This window comes from Triturus cristatus, chromosome 9, assembly GCF_964204655.1.
Source record: "Triturus cristatus chromosome 9, aTriCri1.1, whole genome shotgun sequence".
NCBI classification, from domain to species: Eukaryota; Metazoa; Chordata; class Amphibia; order Caudata; family Salamandridae; genus Triturus; species Triturus cristatus.
Genome location: NC_140592.1, coordinates 1,163,560,713 through 1,163,580,802, shown reverse-complemented (window position 1 = coordinate 1,163,580,802; position 20,090 = coordinate 1,163,560,713). Strand labels below are relative to the sequence as shown.

The 20,090-nt window shown below is 43.0% G+C and overlaps 1 protein-coding gene across 1 annotated transcript in view; it reads left to right on the top strand.

Moving 5' to 3' along the window:
- The window catches only part of PLEKHH1 (pleckstrin homology, MyTH4 and FERM domain containing H1), a 380,707-nt gene that overhangs the window by 156,334 nt on the left and 204,283 nt on the right, over positions 1–20,090 (top strand). The window contains exons 7-8 of the mRNA XM_085627151.1: positions 8,784–9,796; positions 11,798–11,876. Coding sequence (XP_085483277.1) covers positions 8,784–9,796; positions 11,798–11,876 — 1,092 coding nt within the window. The remainder of the gene's footprint in view (positions 1–8,783; positions 9,797–11,797; positions 11,877–20,090) is intronic.

Below are 20,090 nucleotides of genomic sequence, written 5' to 3'. Positions count from 1 at the left end.
CATTTAAACAATGTTGTTCTTCGGCTGTTTACTTGGGTTTGTTAGGCATCTCGCCTATGATCAGTCATTTATTTTTAAACAGCTTGGCCTATTTCAAAGTCCTATTTGTAGGGAGTTGAAGGGAAATAAGAAACAGAGTTGCCTAAAATAAAGGTAGTTTTTAGGAGGCTGAGACTAAAAATGAGGAGCTCTTGTGTGCCTGCTCTGATGGTTGCACTGAAAGTTGTTCTGGCAGAGCTTGATCCCGTTTGGTGAATTACAAGATTGCTGTTCCACATTCTCCCAAGCAGGAAGCATCATAAATTATCTTTCCTGCCCAGGGTAACATTCTGGAAATCATAAAACCAGGCCTGAACTAGGTGTGCTTCTTTTAGTGGTGGGCAGAACTATTGTCAGCAAGTTCAGGGGTCCTGCTGGTGAAAGGGTTTGTGTGTCCATCCACCTACTTTCTCAGTTGTAAGTTGTTTCTATGGCTTTTATTTGCGCGGTGAGCTGACGCTGTCATGATCAGCATGTGACAAGGGGGTTTTTGGTCTTTCTGGTTTTGCTGGTTCATGGGTTTTGTAACCCACGCTTAGATCCTAAGTTGTCTCAAAGTCATCAGTGGTGGACTTAAGACCGCATTTGGGGGGGGGGGGGGGGGTGTTTATTTAAACTTTTATTGATATAGAAATACAGTCGTACATCACCAACAATCATTCCATTTTATGCAAGGTGATCTAAGGAATGACTAGTCATTCTGCACATCTCATCCCGTGTAATAATTATGCGTGGGAAAATCTTCTACCGTTTAGATGCGCCTTGCTAGTCTAGTTTTTGCTTCTCACTGAAAGGAAGAGAATATGTGGATTGCACAAAATTACTTTTTATTTGCGTACGTCCTCTGTTCCTGAAATAAACCAGTGGTCCCTGTTTTAGTAAGGAGCAACTGCTAGTAGAAAGTGTGCAAGTTTTGAGCTGATCTGTCAGATCTTGTATAAATACGTCTTTGCAAGTTGCGGTCCTCTCTGTAGCAAATTATGCAGAGGTGAAGATGTTTTCTTGCCTGATTGACGAAAGGGAGGGCAGAAGATGGCGTCTGCAGGGAGTGTAGGGACGTTCCAACCAGATTGTAAATACTTTGGGTTCAGTTGGAATAAGGGCCCGATGTACAACCATTCCGTTTTGCTGGTCGCAAATTGCGATTTTTTGCAACTCTCAAAACGGAATGTACTAATGTGTCTCCGACACATTTAGCGATTCCCGATGGGGGTCGCAAATGACCTTCCTCCTCATATTCATGAGGCAGGTTGCAATTTGCAACCTACTGGGTATGGGCTACATTCATAGGGATTGTGGCCTGCTGGGGACAGCAGACCACCGTGTCTGTGTTTGCTTTTTAAATAAAGCAACAGTTTTTTGTTTTCAAATGCAGGAAAACGGGATGTGTTTAAAAGAAAAAAATGAAAAGTTTTCTTTTCATTCGTTAAGGGCAGGCAGTGATCCGTGGGACCACGGCACGGACCACTGCCTGCTCGTAAAAAAATATTTTCTCCCCATCTCATTTGCAATTGGAACTGCGATAATTTTGCGACTCCATTTGCGGTTGACAAACAATCTTACACAATCTGCGACTCGCTATCAGGAAGGGACGCCCTTAGCACGCCCCTTCCTAATAGCGACTCACAAATACTATTTTGGAAGTCAATAATAGGTTACCGACTTGCAAAATAGGTTTTGTTTATGCTACAACCTTTTGAGCAGTCGCAAACGGCCCGATTTTCTATTTGCGAACACTAAAAACGGTTGTATGTCTGGTCCAAGATGCTTTCCTATGAGACTTCTAGGCCTTTTCCGTCTTCACGCTTGCGATGAACTCAAAGCCAGTGTCAATAAGGAGTAGATTATGTACCTGATCAGTCGGACATGGATTCAGGTAGCTAATCTCCATATTACAGCCACTGGGCGCATGTAGCCAGAGGCTGCTGTCAAGATATTCACCTCTTGTAAAACTCCGTCGAAGGGGCGGCCATTTTATGTCACATGCGTGTCAGTGTCATTGAGTTAAACACTCTCGGGAATAACTTCAAGGTTAAAGATTATCTGTGGTAAAGAGAATAAAAAAAACCTGCACCCAGACTCTAGGTAGCTAAATATGGAACTTTCTGTTGAGAAATGCACACTTTCTGGGTGCTCGGTTATTCGAAGCAGGGCACCCGGTTCCATCTCGCTTTGTCTCTTGTCTGGCTGTATTATTTTCCATATAATTCCTATGTTCTGGCTGGAAAGCAGTGAAAGGGGCAGACTTGACTTAAATACATGCACAGACCACTTGGAATGACGCGAGATTTGATTTCTTTATGTCCCTTTTTATGATCTGGCTTCCCCAGTCAGGCCCCATGTGGTGCTCTCATAGGTTCTGAGCAGTTTTCTGCACTTTTTCCAGATGGATGGGCCTTGAAGCTTTGTTTAATCCCTTCCCGCCCCACTTGATGGAATAAACAGAACAACATGATGCAAGGCTAAGTCTGCATTGCCTGGTCCCTTTGGCAGGCAGCGTTGATGTGCTAGCAGCGTTTTAGCTATACATTCTGTAGAGAAAGAGCAGTCGTTCTGCAAAATGAGTATTGTTTGTATATATACCACTTAGTAAAAGAATTGATTATTTGTAAACTAAGCATTTCTACCAGAAATGCTAGATATGGCAACCTTGCACTACATTGGGACCCTAGGCAGGGCCTCTGGAATTATACGAGTGTGCGGCTGCTGCGGCTCTCGCATGATTATGGATTTCCTGCATTTGCCACATAATCCATCATCTGCTGCATAATCTGCAGATTTTACCCCAAATAATGTTTGCTTCTAGCTCAAACGGTTCAAAAGTTACAATGCAGCAACACGTTTTGGCTCGCAGGGGAAGGCCCTTTGCAAAGGTTGACTGGTCACCTTTCTCTTGCTTATTGCTATGTTTGAGCATTAAACTGGTACTAATGAGGTGCAATGTATGCCCAAATAGGGTAAACAAGTGTAAAAATGAAAATATAATAAAGTAATACTAACAGAAAATGTGCAGCATTATGCTGCAAAATATGCCTTTCCTTGCTACATAAGTTGGTCAACCCTGGTGCATAATTTAGCCCCCTCCTGCCGCATAACTCCAGCGTGCCTGATCGTAGGCCGCAGATTGGTTTTGTTGATGGGTGGTGGAGCTGCGTGGTGATGAATGGCACATTACAGTGGAAGAACATTGCATAAAATTTACATGGCACACTTTTACACACTACGTTACAAAGATTTACAATTTAAAAGGAGAGATATTTACCCATAATCACAATGCTAAATCAAGCACTGAAACCCATGCCTCCCTGGTCCAAGTCTGCAACCTTGTCGCTAGACCACATGGCTTCTATTCTTGCTAACCTGACAACGCTTTCACACCAGTTCTTCCAGCAGCATCTGTTCAGTAGTTAACCGAATGTGTAGTCTCCTTGGCTTGATGATCAATAATCAGCATTATGCTGCAAAATTTGCCTTTCCTTGCTACATAATTTGGTCAACCCTGCCGCATAATTTAGCCTTCTCCTGCCTCATAATTTCAGTGACCCTGATCGTAGGCCGGAGACTGGTTTTGTTGATGGCTGGTGGAGCTGTGTGGTGATGAATGGCACATTACAGTTGAAGAACATTGCATAAGGTTTACATGACACACTTTCACACACTACGTTTACGTTATGGAGGTAGTCAGAGCTTTGATCCCTACCTATCGTACTTTAGGCTTTCGTAGTGGAACAGCAAAGCAGTTTTGTTTGTGTGCCTCATGCGCCTGCAAAGTATGATTAGAAAATATCCAGAAAATGTCCAGTGGGCTAAAAAAGCATCTCTTACAAATAATTTAACATTTTCAAAGTTGGGTTTTCTTAATCTTTCCAGTAGACAAGATCCACCCAGTTAATTGCTGTAAAAAAAAACAATAAAAAAACAAGCATTTGGCAAATACAGTCTGTCAAACACAGACATGCGCAAATACTGTTTGGCATACTGAAGCCAGACTCATTGGCTTTGACGATGCTCGAAAAAGTAACAAAAACGTAGTAAAATGCATTCAATTCGAGCACTACCTAGATACACCTAAGGACCAATAGTAGGAGATGCAATTGACTCAGTGGGCATAGCCAAAGCCTCATCTGTGGGGGGATAGGGGAGTGGTGTTGTGATTTGTGCACTGTTTTATAGTGTGGTGTTCTTCACTCAGTTGTCTGTCTCTATTTTGCTTGCTATTTCCTTATTGGTTAAGGAGGAAGGCGAGGGAGATACTTACTGATAACGGCATTACTCCTAGACCTACTCCCTCGCCTTCTTTAGGCTCCCTCCCACCTTCCCGGGGCAGTCCAACTGAGTTCTGGCTCGGCTTGTTTACGTACAGGAGTTGGGGGTGATGTTTTTATAGGTTACGGGTGGGTCTCTGGGAGGCCAGGGGCCTGATTGGTTAAGAAGGAAGGTGAGAGAGTAGGACTAGAAGTAATGCCATTATCATTAAGTAATGGATGCGCTATCCGTTTATTGGTGACACGTATGGTTTGGTGTTCAGATTTGGCAGATAATATTGTCTGTGCAACATATCGGGGGTTAGTTGGACTACAATATCTAATTGGAGGCCTGGATCCACCATAGACATGTGGGTAACCTGAACGTCACGTTTTCGACCTTCCGCAGCTTCTTAGAGCATGGTGCCGTGGGCCAGCCTACCTCATCCACTAGCTGCCTTGCACTGTGAGTGACAGCAACTAGCCTGATCACACGTGCCTTGAAAGGAGTGCATTTGAGTGCCAGAGATGGTGAACGCAGGCTGCAGGGCCACTCCTTTATTTTTATATTTTTTTAGGTTTGCTTAATATTTTTTACATATTTGCAAAAAAACCTTACACGCTTAATTGCTGGCTTTGCTATTGCTTGTGTGTTTAGCTGTTTTGCTTTGTCCGTTACCATTTTATATCAAGAGATGGGTCAAAACTGCTCTGTGAGTATTTACAAGATGAGGTCTTAAAATTAAGGAGAAAAGTCTGAGGCTCTGTTTAGTGTGACTGTGTGGTCCGAGAAATACAATGGAATGAATACACACATTTGGGGCCCAAATAAATGTAGAATTGCAACCAATCATTTTTATTTGTTTCCCCAGTGTGACGTGGTAGAAGAGAAGAGCGGTGTGAATGTGGCAATTGGGGAGAAGTGCGTTGTTGGACATCTCTGGATTGTAGGCTGTTTATTTTATCCACCAAACTGGTTTTGAATGTGACTTCCCAAAAAGTGAACAGATCTGAGATGAATTCATGTTGTATCCACAATGTAAGAAGTTAACACGTATTGGCAAAGCCAATAGGCCTGGTGTTGGTTGCTGACTTTTGGCCTTGCCAACGTTTAATAATGGCTTTTGTAAAACTGCACAAGTAGATTACATTGTGTATTTATATGTGCACACTGTGCAAGATAGAAAACCATAACTCTCAGAGAGGTAAGGTAATGACTGAGGCGGTGGGATCACTCTCTGTCCCATGCTGGTGTGCTGTGATGGGCCTAACAAAAAAATATGTTTTTAATTAAGGGCAGTTTTTTGGGTCTTAAGAGCTACATTTGAGGGGATGGAATTAGCGGGGTATGATTTTTTTTTAAATATCTTTATTGGCATTTTCAATTTTTTATAATACACGTGTTCATAAAGTATGCAGAGGCAAGACATTCCTAAGGGTAAATATCAGGATAGCTACAAATTATAACAACCTCTATATTCTCAGTGCATGTTCCAGAGCACTTAGTGCCAGGTAATGTTCAGTGTGGGGTCAACCACCAATAGTCCAGGTTGCCCAAGCAATGCAAAAACCAACCTCGAACGTTTAAAGATACCCAACTGGGGCAAAAAAAAAAAAAAAAGAAACCGAACAAATAAAAGACCTTAAGCAGAGGGGGAAGCATAGCAAATATATCCAGTGCTGCTAATGGTGAGGACACGGTATGTGAAGAAATTACAGCAGGGGACCAGCAGTTTAACACTCAAGGGAGGGTCCCATAGCTGCAACTAAAGTTACTGCCTCCAGATTTACAATAGGTTAGCAAATGCTTCTCCCGCACAGTCTTCAGACGCGCTGCACTGTCTGGGCACCAAGCTGTCTCAGATGGTAATAGGCGATTCAAGCTAGGGCACCACTGGGCGCGCACCCATATCCGATTCGGGACCCGAGTCTAGCAACCCCGCCTCTCGTCCATGAACGGGGTATGATAACCCACTTGTGATGGGCCTGTAAGTTGTTGCCATTTTCCAGTAAGACGTTTTATCCCACATTAAAGACCTCTTAAGCATAAAGGTTGTGATTTTATTTTGATTTTATTATATATTTATATAGCGCAGAATGCCCAAGGGCGTCTAGGCGCTGTGCGGGAATAAAGGTTTGCCATGCATAACCGAGATCGTGGCTTTAGTTGGAAAACTGCCAGGTTTTTTGTGATTTTCTAAGGAGACTAATGTGGGGCTGAGTTTGATGTCCATCGGGGGAGAGTTCCATAGTTTCACTGTGCCCAGAATAAAACTTCTGCCTCCCATCGAGCTTTATTGTATTTGGGGGTTTTGAGGAGTTTGCTCTGTGATGATCTTAAGTTTCTGGCTGAATGGTACCAGGTGAAGTGTTGTTTCAGGAACAAGGGACCGGTCCCGTGCAAAGCTTTGTAAGCCAGGCATAAGGACTTAAAATCTATCCTCTTTTTTACTGGGAGCCAGTGGAGTTTCTTCAGGCCTTGAGAGATCGACTGGAATTTGGGAATGTTCAACAGTAGTCGGGCAGCTGCATTCTGCGCCCGCTGGAGTTTGAGAAGGTGCTGTTTTTGAAGGCCTGCATATAATGCATTTCCGTAATAGAGTCTGGCTAAGGCAAGAACGGTTACCAGTGTTTTTAATGCATTTGGAGGGATAAAAGTGCGAATTTTCCTGAATGTCCTGAGTGTCAGAAAGATCGCCGATGAGACCTTATTAATCTGATGATGGAATGTTATTTTATCATCAAAAATAGTACCCAGATTCCTCACCTTATTGACTGGGGCAGGAAGAACTCCCATACTGGGAGGTCACCAAATCTGCGACCGGTAAGAAGTGTCGGAGCCCAGTAGGAGAATTTCTGTTTTACCCCTTCGTGAGCTTTAGACAGTTCGCACTCATTCATTGGTCAAAGCGGGACATGCATTGGCTAAAACGGTCTGCAGTTTCCTCCATACTGCTTGATATGGACACCACTATTTGAGTATCATCCGCGTAGGAGAGCAATGAAAAGCCGAACTGCCTAATAATGTCAGCCAAGGGGGTCACATACAAGTTGAACAATGTGGGGCTCAACGAGGAGCCCTGCGGTATCCCAAATGGAAGCGAAAACTGCTCTGAGCATATGTCACCAATCTGCACATATTGAGACCTGTTGTTCAGATAAGATTTGATCAGATTAAGGGCAGCGTCCTTAACTCCTGCCTCTAGGAGCCTTCCGGTTAGGGTCTCATGGTTAAAGGTGTCGAAAGCCGCCGATAAATTCAAGAGTATCAGGGCGGCTTTTGCTCCAGAGTCTAATATTGCTTGTAGCTCCACTGCTGCCGTAACCAGGGCGGTGTCCGTGCTATGCCCCTGTCGGAAACCCTCTTATGTGGGATCTAGCAGGTCCGCCGAGGAAATAAAGGCTGTTAATTGGGTATTAAGGGTTTTTTCTAAGACTTTAGCGGGGAAAGGAATCCTTGCGATAGGTCTATAGTTGCTAGCGTCACTGGGATCTAGATTGGGTTTCTTTAATAGAGGAAGAATTGAGACCGTTTTCCACACGTCAGGGAAGATACTAATAATTTCTTTAAAAAGTATGCTGAGTTGCTCGCTGATGCTATCAGGTGCCATCTGAAATATTTTTGGGGGGCAGGGGTCTGTGGGTGCTCCTGACTTCAATGATCGGAGTACCTGGAATATCTGTCCTATATTGGGAGGATCGAAAGATGCCAACACTTTATTGGAGCCAAGAGATGATTTAATGGGAGTATTGCCAGTGCTATCTATACCCTTATTTGTAAGGGATCTAAAGACTGTCTGCACCATGTCCTTGAAAAACCGTGCGAGTTGGTTACAGAATTCCACACTATTGTCTTCCTTTGGTGTTTCAGGTAATCTAAATAGCATCTTTAAAGTTGAAAAGAGTCTTTAAAGTTGAAAAGAGTAGTTGTCCCCATTATTCTAAAGTTGGTGACCAAGAGGAAGAGTCCGAGTACCCACTTACTACAGTACTAAAAAATATATAACCTATATGTTCGTGGTGGTAAGACTCACAATTGCTCATACATGGAAATGAGCGATCCTTGATGTCCTGACCACTGTAGAGTGTGATAAAGTGAGAATACTGGAAAAATCGGTGTCCCCATTTTGAACCTACATTAAAAGTCTTGGCCACCACCACAAAGGCACAATGGAAATGTTCCATAGATCAGGCCTATGCCAACCTAGCGCCTCTTCTGACTTTTTCAAACGCTGACTGAATTATGTACTCATTCACCCGTTTATTTGTACTTGAAGTATTTGAAAGCCCCTGGATCCCACGCTGAGTGTCATCCCGCTTGGTCTTAGTTGGCTTTAAGTGTAAATCTGTGTATTAATGATCCATATGAAGAGCTTTCCTGATTGGATCAATCGACGAAATGCTTCATCTTTATACCACCAACACTGAAATAAAATTGTTATATACAAGTCAATTAAAAATGTAGCCTTTTTTAACTGTATTTGTTTTTGTTATAAGCAGGTATGAACAGAGTGCCTCCTGTGGAGTCTCGTCAGGCAAGCATTCTACCTGGGCTTGCGCTCGCTTATGTAGCTGAACATTCTACTCAGAATCACAGGATCCTGTGCACAGGGGTAACGCAGCCATACCAGGAACATGCGGAAGGTGTCGCTCAGCTGGCAGCAAGTTTGCTTACGGATGATGAAGACCCTGACTTGGTCGGTAAGATTGCTTCATCACAGAGTCCAACTAGAACTGCAGATGAGGCCTTCCATATAAGGACTGCTGCCTGTTTGAAAGGAGCTTTTACTGTGAACTCGGAAGACACTCTAGGACTGGAGCGCCTATCTCCAGATCCGTTGGCTGAGCCTGCTGCGACAACACTCAGGACAATTAAGGAAACTTTGATTTTAAAGTCTTCTTTGGAAAACCAAAGTCATTCCAGTGATTGCAGTTCCTCCAATCAGACGTCTGACCTAGGAAATTCCTCAGACGAGCTGAACAGCAAGTTCCGCTCCCAAAGGTTAGATTCATCGTCCTCTTCAGGGGAAATGTCTATGCACAGCCCACTGCTGACCCCTACCATGACAGTGAAGCTCCCAGCACCCACTGTGACTTTGACCTCGTCAATGGAGAGGGCCTTCCCAGTGAGGGAGGGCAGTTTGGGTAATAGCATGACCTTGCCAAAGGTGAGGACACCCTCTGTGCCCAGGGACAGCATTCAGCTTGCCAAGAAACATTACAGCCAGCCTCAACCTGGTGGGGACCGTCTAAATCATGTAGTTAACATTGACATCTGCTCCTTCAAGCCCATCGTTTTACCTCCTGATATGGTGCAAGTTGAGGAAACTGACATAGATGATGTACCTGAAAGAATGGAAACTGAGGCAGACTATGAAGGTGAATTGGAGACAGAGATTGGGATTAACCTGCTTGGCTTGGTTCAGAAAGAGCAGGAGTATTCGGATGCAGAAACCGTTGTACATCGAGGAACCAAACCTCCAACACCGCCACTTCATAGATTTCCATCCTGGGTAAGACGGTCTTCTATAGTATTCATTGGGTCTGGGCTATAAACTACACTTTGCTGTTTTGATTGGGTCTAGATGCTAGTAAAAGGTTGTTCAGTGTTAGGCCAGCAAGGCTGCAATCATTCTAGGTTTGCAGGATAATCAGCTATTATGTCAGTGAGAATCATTTAAATCCATAGTTTACAGAATTATCGCATGTGGATAGCCCGAAAACCTGGCATGGCTCTATCACCCGTGGATACGCCTGCTCTAGTGGAGAGCTCCACCTGGTCACCCTAATGGAATCTCTTGCTTTGATGGGTATTGTCGTAGGAGGACTCATTTTGATGTGTTAACATTTTAAGACTGGGTTTTTGACAGCTGTGCTGTCAAACTGATCAATATATACATGATTGGCGTTTGGGTCCACCCCTTTTAACCTTTGGCTTTCTTTAACCAGCCACTTGTAGCCATTGGCTTCAGACTTTGTAAATCACATCTTGGCTCAGCCCAGTGGATTATCTCTCACCAAATACTATTGACTGTTCGGGTGTATCATTGTGCCTCTGCTCAGGCGCTTGCATTGATCTACATGCGGACTACTTTACAATAATATTGCTGTTTTCGGCCGCTGGCTTTTTTCCATGTGTCTCTCTCTATTGTGCTAATGCTCTGTGCGTTAGCACCTAAACCCAAATCCATTGGCTTTGCCAATGCTTGTTTCACTTGCATAATACTGAAATTGATTTATATCAAATAATGTGCCCCTGGCGAAGCAAAATGCAGCATGGACAGTTTAATGATTATGAATGCTTTTGAGTTTTTAGCTTGCTCTTTCAGTTAGTCACACCTACTGTCTTAATTTCTTTTCTTTTTAAATAGGTTTACTATCTTTTTGCGCAATTTCAGTTTTATCATAGAGGTACAACTGTTCCAAACAGAAGTTCTCAACCGTTCCCTTTCCAATTTTATAAACTTAAAATTGTAATATTCATACATTTCCTATGAACTAATTAGAAATACATTATATAATTTTCCTAATACTGATGGAATTGAAGTATATGCCAATACTTCCCTCCATTTTCTTGCCTTTGTGCATACAAGAAATAACATTTGTCACCAACGTGGCGACATCTCAAGTTATGTGTGCCATAAATAAAGAAAAAAAGACTGTGTGAGTGGTATATTTAAAATACATAATTAACTGAAATCTAGGCAGGTTGTTTTTGCCTGCTGGGTTTCCAAATTGTATAATTTGATTTATTGGAAATATTTTATATGTCACTGTTAAGTTTCCTGCAATAAATATCGTCTACCCGTTTGTGCCCCAGTCACCCTCCCCCTCCTCTTTCATGCTGTGTCTCGCTCCCTCCCCCTCCTTTTTACCTCCTTCATTCTTGGTCTACTTCCCCAGCTCCTACCCCCTCTCCCCTGAATCTATCCCCTTACATGATTTTTCCCTCACGTGTGTGTGTCCTTATGGTTTGTCTCGACCTAACATGTAACTATGTAGCTATGCTCTAAAGCTGTGTAACCGTTGTAACGATGTAACCTGCAACTATGGTCGGATACTCTTGTAAAGCGCTCTGATACCACCGGGTCTTGCCAGCGCTATATAAAACCTTTCAAATAAAATAAATAAATAAATAAAATATATATTTGATTAAAATGCTATGATGATGTAGTTGAAGAAACGAACATTCTATTTTTATGAAGCCTCCCTTTGCAGCTCCCGCAATCAGAGCTGTAGGCACGACGCCTCAAATGGGAAGCTGATTTTGACATTCATAGAGTGACACACAAACGCCTGTGGTCAGAACAAAACATTTTTAAGTGTTAGGTGTTGTTATCCAGACTAAAATGATTAGACCATGGTGGGTCAACTCTCTTTTTAAAGTTCTAGACTCTCTTACAGGTCATCACTGTCAGAATTCGTGTTGTAAAATCTTATGCAACATATGAATATAACGCGTTTGTGTCCATCTTTAATGCATTCTCTTTTGTATTTGTGGCTTTTTGCTGCAGGAAAGTCGGATATATGCATTGGCAAAGTCAGGAATGAGGCTGTCGGAAGTGTTACCTGGATACGAGGTGCCCAATAGAGGTAAGTTACTAGAACAAAATTAAGTATTTCTACCACGCTGCTTCCTAATGTTTCAGGACATCCAAAGGGTTCAGTCTTCAATTATTTTTTTCAATAAAAAATACAATAAAAACATCCAGCAGGTATCTTGCAAAGATACTATAGGCCAGATGTATCAAAAGGTTTTACCTATTCGGTGTCTATGGAAAAATGTGTTTATACATATGGCCCTTTGTTTTTAAAGCTATGTCAATATTATAGGTTGCTAACATTCAAGGCAATCTTCTCTGATAGTTCCAATCTGCTTTTGAAGGAAATGATTAGTCCCTTGAATGTGCTTTATTCAGGTAGGAGCTAATAAATTATCTTTTTACATTTCCCTTAGTATTGAAGTTTTGCCAGTGGATAACAAATGTAACTATTACCTATCCTAATGGTACTCATTGCGTCAACTCAGTAATTTTAAACTCTTCCTCTGTTATTCGGATCGTGTGGGGCAAGGTTTGCAACAGTTTTCTTCATTGGAACAGTCCCCCCTACAATGTAAGAAGTGCACATTACTTTGAGGTAGCTGGATGTGAACCGTCTATGTAGACCAGACATTAGATAGTGCTGAACTTTATCCTCCCACGAACCAGTAACGTAGTCCTATGTGAATATGTAAGTAAGTGCTGTCGGCTTTAGTCCATGGAATCCTAGTTGGACTGTGTTCGGGTTTTGTAATGTAGCCGTGCTGTGGCCTTTTGCAATAATGGAGGGAAGGTCTAGGCCACTTGAGTAACTGAATGCAGATAGTGAAATATTTGTGTTCTCAGTCCATTCGTTCGCAATTCACATGATGACCCTGTCCAGCCAAAAAAACGTTATAGATAAGTGAATATATCAGTGACATTAACGCTTTGAACTAAAAAAAGAAAAAAACACAGTTTTAGTTATAGTTAGCATAGCTAACTATAACTTGCGCCCTGCTATGCATTGCCTATGACCTCACATATTACATCACTTAAGACATGTTCAATGACATCATTTATGACTTCACTGATGACCTCTCAAATGACATCACTGAGGACATCATCCAATGAGTGTGTTAGTTTGTTTTATAGTTTGCGTAGTGGCAGGTAGCTACCATATTACTTTCTACCTAAGGTTGAACAGCATGTATCCAGCCAATTTGTGTAAGTGTTTATAAAACGCATGTGCTCCTAATGCACCGTAGATATTGAACCCGTTCTCAATCTTTGTATTGATGAGTAACTTGACAGTTGACAACTAGTGTTCATTATGTTCCACACACGTTTTTTGGTACTCTAGGAAAAAGGTTTCATACAAAGTATTGTAGGCAGCCTTAAGTTATTAAACTGAATTGTCTCAACATTACAATTTCTACGTAACATAGACGATTGTGTGCACCAGGTATAAACCTATGTGTATATGTGCTTGTTTTGCTTCAGAAGATGGGCTATCTGTAAAGTTTTCACCTCGGTTTGAAGCCTGCTGGGAGTATGATGTATAGCACCTTCAGACCTTGGTTATTTTAGGCGAATAGTCGCTCTTTGGACAAGTACATAGCGTGTACACTATTTTTAGCAGATACTTTTTGATACTCTGTGGTCTATTTCTCATAGGAGTTTCACTGTCTGCTAACAGTGTGGTACAGAATAAACTGTCTCTATAAACAGTATTAACAGAACCTACTGTGCTACTATATCCCCTTCTTTTCTCAATGTAGGTTCAGTGACTGTCGGGGATTTGATCCAGGTAAGGACGGCCCATAGTAGGGCATAAGGTATTGACAGGGCTTCAGGATCTGTTGGAACTTGGTTTTCCCTGAACTGTTGTATACAGATTGAACACCGTGTGCATGATAGGTTACCCTTTCATCTGTGGTTCATAGTCAGCATGAACTCGGCCACCCATGAAGTGTATGGTAGAGGGTCAAAGTTGCAAATAACACAAGCTTAACATAACCAATTGGGGGCTGAGGGGGAAGCTGCCACAATGATATGACATGCGGCGTGCCTCACCGCGGAGACACCCCGCCACACAGTTAGCGGCCCTGCGGTGCTCGAAGGAATGAGCACCGTGTGGAGTGTGAAATGCCAAATTTTGCCAGGATTGACATTAACAAGCATTGTGACAGCTTCCCCCTCAGCCCCCAATTGGAATTTATTTTTGTGCACATTGTTTTGGCCAGCTACCACTATGGTTCAGTTATGGACTTCTCAACCCAGAATGCAACTTTGCTTGATGAAGACCCATTTGGCCGGGATCAGAGGTATATATCCACGCAGCTGCTGAGACTTTATGCGCAGCCAGTGAACAAAGGCTATCGAGCCTGAAACATGTTTGGCGCTTTGCTGTTGGGGACTGAACGTGCTATGCCTGTTACCTGCATTAAAGAAGGTTTAATTTCCACCTGTGTTGGTGACTCTTTGCAAGGCAATTCGTTGTTTATGGATATATATATATATATGTGTGTGTGTGTGTATATATATATATATATATATATATATCCAACTTTTCTTGCTCGGTTAACAATCACCGCACCACCTGAACAAAGGGCGCGTCGTCCGTCCGGATCATCCGGGCTCGATCCGTATGAAATGCTCCAAATTACCAATACTTGAAAGTAAAGGATGACGACGCCGTGTCAATGCTTTAAAAACTCCGCCTACTAAGACAGCTGCCACCATGTGGCTCACTAAAAAAGAAGGTTTTGTGAGATGTACGAAATGTAAAGCCTGTATTCATGGCACGAACACCTCCAGATATACATCAGGCTTTGCCAATAAGATATTTAAAATCAAAGGACATTACACATGTAAGACAGATTTTGCTGTCTATGTACTTCAGTGCCCTTGTGGCCTGAGATACGTGGGCAGCACAATCCTGCCTGTGCATAAACGTGTTTTGCAGCATTTGAGAGCGATTAAAAATGGTGACAAATCGTACCCTGTGGCGCGACATTTTGAACGCTTTCATAACAAAAGTATAGCAGGCTTGACATACTTTGTAATTGATGCGGTCAAGAGCAGCAAAAGAGGGGGTAACAAAGAAAAACAATTGAGAAGACTAGAATCTTCTTATATAATCAAATTAAATTGCAAGACCCCGACAGGACTTAATATTGAGGAAGACCTGTATACCCATCTAGGTTGAATGTACAAGTGCAGCCGACTTCCTTTCCGTTTTTTAACCACTTCCTACATTAGCACTTTTTTAAGTTGTTTTATTTTTATTTTTATTTTGGGAGCACTGTTATAAAATGTAACATTTGCAGATATATTCAATAATTTGGAGATTTTGGCCCACTTGGGCAATACACCAGTCTTGATTAATATCAAACATCATTGTAGATAATGTGACAAAAGAACACGGCATTGTTTTGCAGTGAAAATGCAATTAGCATTTGACAGGTACATTACCGATTATTACGAGGTTTATAATGAATGATAGCGCGTAATTTGTCCTCCTGCATCAACTTGCTCGATGCCCTTTTGGTACTTAGTTTTATTTTTAATTTTCGGATCAATAATGATTCTTAAATAATCAAGCTAAGAGATTGTTAAAGTTTGAATTGACATATATGTGAAAAAACTACTAGTCTGTTGTTGAATACACTGCATTTGTAGTTCTTGTGCACGTGACACGCTGTAAGTGTCTTAAAATGGTGGCAAACTTTATTGTAAACGGTTGGTGAACAAGCCTGCGGGACAGGCGAAACGCGTCCAACAGCTGAGCATTAAATTTTGTATTTTGCAAGACACGGCGTCGTCATCCTTTACTTTCAAGTATTGGTAATTTGGAGCATATATATATATATATATATATATATAGATTATGTTTTGTTACTCTTCATAGGGCATTGCCTGTGAATTACTGAATTTATAATCTTAAAGGTAGCCCCCAAATCACTCTGCGAGGCTTTATTATTGGCAGGGGTAGTAGGCTTGTGTGGCATAGAGGATCAGATTATGCTGCAAGAAAATGAAAATTACGTGCTATATTTTCTGTGACTATTATTTTAATCTGTTTGAGATGCTGATTGTATCTTGTTGAAATCTGCAAAATATGTGACAAACTATGTGGCAAATGCAGTAAATCCATAATCATGCATGAAACGCTGCAGCCACAGAATCGCCTAAATTCACTGACCCACGTCATTGCTCCTTGCTCTATTAACAGTTCATTAAAGAAAAGTAAACAAAGCCAAATGATCTAAATCCATACAATGCCCATTGGTAGCTGCACTTTGAAGGTTTTTAGCTAACTGTCCCTAAAAAAACAGTGATATAAAGAATACATAATTGGTCACCTGTATATATGGTCCTATATTGCCATCTCTGAGGTTTTGCAGCATTAGACCATATTACACAGTCACTGATTATGTATCCTGTCTATAAATGTACATATATATTATTTTCAGTAAAAAAACTATAGTTAAAAACTGAGTTATGGTTCCGACTAAAACCACTGACATTCCCTAGATATGATATGCAATGCATGCAACATATGCCATATCTCACGTCACCTGCCATGTTTAACTCTAGCTTGAGTACCGGAAACCTTTGGAGTAGGTAGCCTGCGTGCCGCTAAGAGGCGTGTGCGACTCCACATCAATGCCGTTCCGACTCGTAAGAGATGAGCTGAGCTGCATATAAGTACCATCCACGTAAGCAGACAGTTCCTTTCTTTCCATCCCTCCAGATGCAGATCTGAAACCTCTTCGTGATATTCAGCCTCAGCTTGGACTTAAGACACTTCCCACCCGGTCATTTGAAAAAATGTGCCCCTTGCGTAGCTCCAGTTTACACCATTGACAAATGTGCTGCATGTTTCATGCACTATAGAATTTAATGTTGTGTTCTTAAACAACTGTCTAAATATTTTGGTGCACATGCCATCTTCTCCTCACTAGAGGGTTCAGACTGTGACCGAATCCAAAAATGTGACCATCTTATTCTTAGACCCTGACGTTGAATTCAACATTTAAAAAAGATTAAAGACAAATTGTGGCTTTTGAGCCCAGCACAGCCCTCAGGCTTTGACCCTCCCTCATGTCCTACATAAAGGTACGCATTTTCACCAACCATAGGGAATGTACACGCAACTTTGGGATGTCCTGGAGGATTGCTTACTTGCCTGGATGAGTGTACCCACCTACCATCCTCTTCTGACCAGATGGATCTTCTCTGTCTGAAAGCAAAAGGATAGATGTGCCCTTAAACCAAAGACTGAAAATCCACATCTATGGTGGTCTTTCCTTCCAAAAAAGAAAATGATAATGGATGTGATCCCAAATATCTGAGCCACTGTACCCTTCAAAAGATGGATTGAAAATTCTAATGATCCAGTGAGATGTCATCCTACTACAAAGAAAATAAATTATCCATCATGGTGTGCACCATACCTCTCGGAGAGAATTGCTTGCCCTTTAGCCTGGGCTCTGATAGTGTCTTCAATGCAAAGCATCCTATGAAGGGTGATCTGCAGTTGCAGTTGCGGGGCAGGGTTACCTGCAGAACTATACATCCGTTCTTGTGTTGACCATCCTGTACTTGTACTCTGCAGCAGGTTATTGGTCACATTAGAGGCATCCTACCTGCCTTCACAAAACTACTGCCAGCTTCTCTTTTCATATGCAATATTGATTTTCTGCACATCCTTTGGATTCCTCCTGTCCCATGGTAGTCACACTGCTGTTGGCCTTTGTTTCCACAATGTGCATTGGTTCTTGTTTGACTGATTTGTGGACAAAAATACTCCCAGGTGGAGCAAGGAGAAAGGAAAACATGGTACATGGTGATGTGAATTTCTTTCCATGAGAATCATTGAGTCCAGGCGATGTGAATCGGTGTTTGCAAACACATTCTGATTGGTATGTGTTCGTCAGTTGTATTCCTCTTTTCTCATTTTACCAACGTTCAATGGGCTTAAGATGTTAAAGGCCGAATCTGGTTTTCCCAACACTAAAGGTGGTGAAGGTAGAAAAGTGCTTACTGCTTCTTGAATAAAGGCAGGGCCACTGGAATTATGCAAATATGCGGCTGCAGCATTTTTTGCATAATTATCATTCTCACCCAGGGGATAATCTTCTAAGTCATAATCTATGAATAATCCCCGCCCACATGCGGGATCCCGGAGCATATAGAAAATACATATATATACATATATATGCATATGTGAAAACATATACATGCAGCCTAAAAATGTTTCAAACATGGCAATGCTGTAAATTACATAGGTTTGCATTATAATATCCCCTAACCCATAAGGAAAAAAGGAAGCACCAAGCCAATTGTCACACAACAATGCTTTATTGCCATAAAGCAAACTTGTAATTGCAGGCACCTGCCTGTAGGCTGCAGTAGAGTATCAATAAAACAAAGAAAACTGACACCTTGCCTTTAAGGCATTAGAGTAAGGGGACCGTGCCTTTAAGACCTGCAGGAGACCCCTTGCTCCCATGATGCACCACAGGTGACAGGCCAGTTCTTTTTTCCGGCTCCTTCTATGAGGATCCTGGAGCTTGAGCTCTTCAGTTTTTTCACTGAAAGTTTTGTAATACAGAATTTTTCAGAAAATTAGACATTTTCTGGCTCCTGAAAGCGTGTTCTGCTGGTTTCCTGAAGAATTTCAATTTTTTTCCAGTCAGAATGCCTGCTTTATTTAGGAAATGCCCTTCCTGTGTTAATAAGATGGCACTGGCGGATCCACACTCCGTGTGTATTGCGTGTTTACCAACTTCACACAATCCTGACCGGTGCCCCCACTGCCAGAAGTTTTCCAGGCGCACTCTGCGCGATAGAGAGCGCATTAAGCTGCATGCCCAGCTGGAGAAGGAAAGAAGCCGTCGTGAAGGCGACCATTCATCCTTAAAACCACCTTCTTCAGCTAGACAACCTCAGAAACGGCGACATACCACCTCTCCTGACCCCAGGAAGACCAAGGTTCCAGGAGATTCGCCGTCGACGTCGTAGGTACTGTCGAAAAAACCGAAAACGACTTCTGTGTCAAGAGATTCATCTCGACGTCGAGATTCTCCGCCGCAGAGAAGTAAGTCGGCGTCGAGGCACAGTCCTTCGGGCTCGAAGGCTGTTAGTCCGGTGAGATCTGGACTGTCTCCGTCGAGGCTTCCGTCGACGTCGAGACACTCTCCGCCACCCTCGAGGGGGTCGGCGTCGAGAGAGGCGACGACTTATGTCTCGCCGCGAGTGGAGCGTTCGACGTCAAGGCATTCGACGTCGATGAGGTCAACCCCCAGTCGACGTCATGAAAGGTCGAAGTCGCCAAGTCGACGTCATGGAAGGTCGACGTCGAAGGCGCCAAGTCGACGCCATGAAAGGTCGACGTCGAAGTCATCAGGTCGACGACGAAGGTCGAAGTCGAGGTCTCCGCAACGCCGTAGGCGGTCGGGGTCGAGACCACCGTCGAGGGCGGAGCGCCATTCACAACAATCGGCACCGATGGTGACACAAACATCATCTACGTCGAGGAGTTCTACTTCGAAGGAAAGAGCAGCAGTGACCGCGGAGAGAAGAGCCAGATCTAGATCTTCAGGAGATCGATCATCATCTCCAGGCCTGCATATCGTGCAGATCTCTCCGGAAGGATCGCCTAAGGCACCGGAGAAGTTCGGACTTTCACCTCGCTGGTTGAAGAGTGTGGGTACAGGTGCCTGTAGAAGTCCGGGCTCTGAATATTCCCGCACGTACTCTCCCTCTAGAATTTCTCCGCGTAGGAGCAGGTCCCCTCCTGGTAGTCCAAAGCCAACTTCTCCACGCCGGTCACGATCCAGGGATCGTCCCTCTTCTCACAGAAAGCCAAGATCTCCTTCCAAACACGGATCACGGTCCAGGGGTCATCACAGCGACCGTCCCTACAAGAGGCGACACACTAGATCACCCACCTGGTCTTCCTCCACAAGGTCCTCGGTCCGGGACTATTCTCCGACCTTGTCTTCTACACCCCCGTCACGAGTGTCCCCAGTGGATGACATCGCTACTTTCTCTGACGTCCTGGGTAGAGGTGCGCAGAAACTGAATATCACGCTGCACACCCCTCTGGCCCCCACGTCAATTATATTTGATACGTTGCATCACCGGTCAGCACCAAGACCTTTGCTACCATAGGTGCCAGGATTGTTGGAGCCAGCGATGGCCACATTTCTCACTCCTGCTACGGTGGGTTCTGTGCCTTCAAGAATAGCGAAAAAATATAAGGCTCCTGCTGAGG